Source organism: Saccostrea echinata, unplaced genomic scaffold (genome assembly GCF_033153115.1).
Source record: "Saccostrea echinata isolate AGI-Se365-2 ecotype Australia unplaced genomic scaffold, CSIRO_AGI_Sech_v1 ptg000033l, whole genome shotgun sequence".
In the NCBI taxonomy this organism is placed as follows: Eukaryota; Metazoa; Mollusca; class Bivalvia; order Ostreida; family Ostreidae; genus Saccostrea; species Saccostrea echinata.
Window position 1 is genome coordinate 7,383,901 of NW_026889782.1, and position 3,600 is coordinate 7,387,500.

Sequence of the window (3,600 nt, forward strand, 5' to 3'; positions counted from 1 at the left end):
AAATATTAAAAGTGTAGACAAGATGATGTAACCATCATGCACATGCATGCATATGCGCGCGCGTGCAATGTGTTAAATGACCAATACACTTAATATAGCCGTAATTTTTATATTTTTTGATGAAAAGCTTTGATACTAAGAATAAACAGACATATTGTAAGTGTAGACAAATGGCATGGTCATTATTAACATGCATGCAGGTGCGCGTGCGCGCAATGCTAAGATGACCAATATGCTTGATATAGCCGGAACTTATATATTTTTTGATGAAATGTTTTGATACTGAGAATATAAAGATGCATTTATAGTACAGACGGGATGACATGGTAATCCTGCATATGCATGCACGTGCGCGCGCGTGAAATGCAAAAATATACTTCATTGCCTTATTTAATGAAGCTTACAGGAAATAAGACACCAAAAGGGAGTTGGGGAGCGTTTGGGGAACATCTGTAACGGTCCCCGTTACAATTATAACTAGTTTAATGTGTATTTGGACACAATTTTTAGGTAAACTCGGTGAAAATACATATTTCAAACTGCAATTTTCAATGCAAAATGAAAAAAATGAGGCTTTAGTATGGGAGTTTTCTTTTCAATCTCAGACCAAGGAAATATATCAGTATTGTCGACAGTCTCTCAGAAAACATTTTTCATATCTTCTTCACCTATGTTTTAAAATGATATTAAACTGAATATAAGGTATCGTGGTTATTTACTTTTTTTCATCATGATTCAAATTGAACTCCATGAAAATGCTTCATTTTCTACATAGTTATTATAGCCATAGAGTACTGAAAAAAGTAAGTTTAAATTAATTATGTGATAATGGATCTAACTCCAAAAAAACAATATTTACTCGATCTTGACTCTAAGTTATATATACCAAAGGGTTTTTTGTAATGTTTTTCGACTTTTACCTTCATGTTTCAGGTCTCTAAAGCAATGTTATTTCACAGGATCGTGGAGCTGTACCTCGATCGCACCATACCTCTATGTTGAAACACAGTAGAGTTATGGGCTTGGACAATCGGTCATCTATAAGATTCCTCAGCACAAGACAGGGGGGATGTACAAATTACTTTTAAGAACACCCTTAGCTAAAGTTACAGCCCACTGACTTCCAGACATTCAGACGCAATTTCAATGAAAATGTGAAAGATTTGTCAAAAGTATATATCCCTTGGGCCAGAGGCTCAGAGAAGTTTCTGACTGGAATTTGTTGTGTATTGATGTTTTCATTTTAGGTACGAGGGGTGATCAAAAAGTTTGCGAACTAATTGAATAACCTTCATAAAAGAAATAAAATAAGGTTTCAGTGTTCATTATTTTTTAAAGTATTCCTCTCCGATTTTTATCAGGGTTCTCCATCATTTCAAATGTAACTGTGACGCATAACTTACGCGTAGTGCTAATATTCGCAGTCATTTCACGATCGAATTCGCGAAGGAATCACGAAATAACTTGCATGAGAGGATTTGCATGGACTAATCCTAATTGAATTATCCAATAAATATGGTTAAAGACAAATAAATTTTAAAAAACACACAGTTCCTATCCTATGAATCATTAGTTTAATACATGTAGCTCTTGCGCGGTTAGAGGCTAATATAATAAATATTTCTGCTTTTTGGCCTCTTGACGCGAAAAACAGATTTATTGTTATATTAATTATATATAATTTTTTACAATCTTCTATTGCCATTTCATTAAACCTGCTTGTTATTCGATTAGAAATCCAGAAAAATCCGTTCTGCTGTATCCATCACTTAGGATTTGTGCAGAACTGAAAGAATCCCCTGTGCGAATAATGACTTCATCCCCTACGTTAACAGAAAGGATAAGGTTTCCCGTAGCACTGTCACGCTGATCTGGACTCGTATGAATATAAATCGCGCCACTTGCGACATTGTTAACCACCAGTTCTGTAGAAAGAGAAGCTGAAGCCCCGAGAGACATTGTCCAGGTGAAAAAATAGGTACCAGATTTAGGGACGATGAAAACTCCGACATGAGGATGGTATCCCTTCCCTTGGTTTGTTTTGACTGTATCAAAAATAAGCGTTTGATGTCCACCAGGGGCTCTCAAATTGGCACTCATGTGAGCATAAAACGCAATGGACTGCACTGCTCTAATTCGTGGCGACTCTATGTGGAAGAGAGAAAAAAATCATTAGAAATTACGCTCATAAACATTTTGGTAAGGAAGGTTTTATATATCTAAATGAATTTTACTATGCGAAAGAAAGTTTACAAAACTAAGTGCCTTTACCTCAGCAACAAAGAATGAAATCCAAGCTAAAATTATAATAAACATTTGACATTCTTATATCTACATTTTTTTCTAAGCTTTCTCTTTATTGCTTAGGGTGTAATTCATCCTACCCTTGCCTTATTTGAATCCAAAATAGATTAGGATTCCGACTATCAGTTTGACTAATGTGGCTACTCTGGAGTTCTTTTTTTTTTTTAAATGGACTTTTCCTAATATGCTCTAAGCTAATGTGGAGCAAAGTGATTTACGAGTCGTGCCCAGCTTTATTTTTGTTCAATTTTCTATATCTCAATAAAATTATTTATACCCTTTTAAGTATTCCTGTAGGGCAAGGCCCATTATTTAAACAAGTATCATTTTTCAATGTAATTGAATGAGTTCATATTGATTCTTGAGAAGTGAATCATTAAGATACATGTACATTCCATATATTTCCATGTGAATATTTAAACCCTTAATGTAGCGTTACTCAAACTGCGGAACTACTGTTTGAATGAATTTAGAGCTGAACTATCTTTGGATGTTTAATATAATATATATTGTGCTCCTGCTGTTCTTAAAAAAAAATCATTTTCCCAACAATTCTCACTTAAAACTTTAATCCCTTATTGTGAACTTAACCTTATCATTTGGGTCATAATAAAATTAAACTTCAAAGTGTATTATTTTGAGGATGCTTGTACAAAATTATGCCTAATATGCCACTGTTGTAATTGAAAAGAGAAATTTTAACGATGTTTCCTATATAAATTCCCTCAAAATTTACATGTAATTTATTGATCCACTATGGTGGCCTTAATCTGCCTACCAGGAGCCATGATTTGCGCAAACTTGAATCTGCATGACCTTTGATTACTACACATTGGCGAAGATCAAGTTTTAATCATAAAAGTTTACTTGAGGATTTGGTTCAGGTAAGCTAAATATTACCTGTACTTAAAAACTAATGCATACAGAGTTTGGCAATTGGGGGAACTACTTATACTTTTATAATAATGGCATTCCCAACCAAAATAAAGAATATTCCGAAATTCGGGTTAAAAAAAGACATTGCATTGCAGATTACTTTGTCCTGCTAATTAGAAGAATCCAAACCTTTCTTAATCTTTTGGTTCCCTTTTAATAGTCCACTTTGAGGTAAATGAACATTTTCTTCGTTTAATTCAATGGTTGTTTGATTAGGTCTTAGTGTAGGAGTCAGCATGGAACTTCCTGTATCAGTTTTATCATCTATTTGGTTAGAGTACTCCAAAGATTTTCCTCTAGAATTCTCGGATGTAGTTAATTTTTCAAGTTTCGTAAGTCTGTTGTTTTGGTCCTGAATTA

General features: G+C 34.0%; 1 protein-coding gene across 1 annotated transcript in view; it reads right to left on the reverse strand.

Annotated features, from left to right (window-relative positions):
- Positions 1-1,722: 1,722 nt before the first annotated feature.
- Positions 1,723-3,600, reverse strand: part of LOC133199098 (cerebellin-3-like) — a 2,044-nt gene continuing 166 nt past the window's right edge. The window contains exons 1-2 of the mRNA XM_061334973.1: positions 3,370-3,600; positions 1,723-2,147 (exon numbers count right to left, since the gene is read on the reverse strand). The exon at positions 3,370-3,600 is cut by the window's right edge and continues 166 nt beyond it. Of these exons, the coding sequence (XP_061190957.1) occupies positions 1,723-2,147; positions 3,370-3,600 (656 nt within the window). The remainder of the gene's footprint in view (positions 2,148-3,369) is intronic.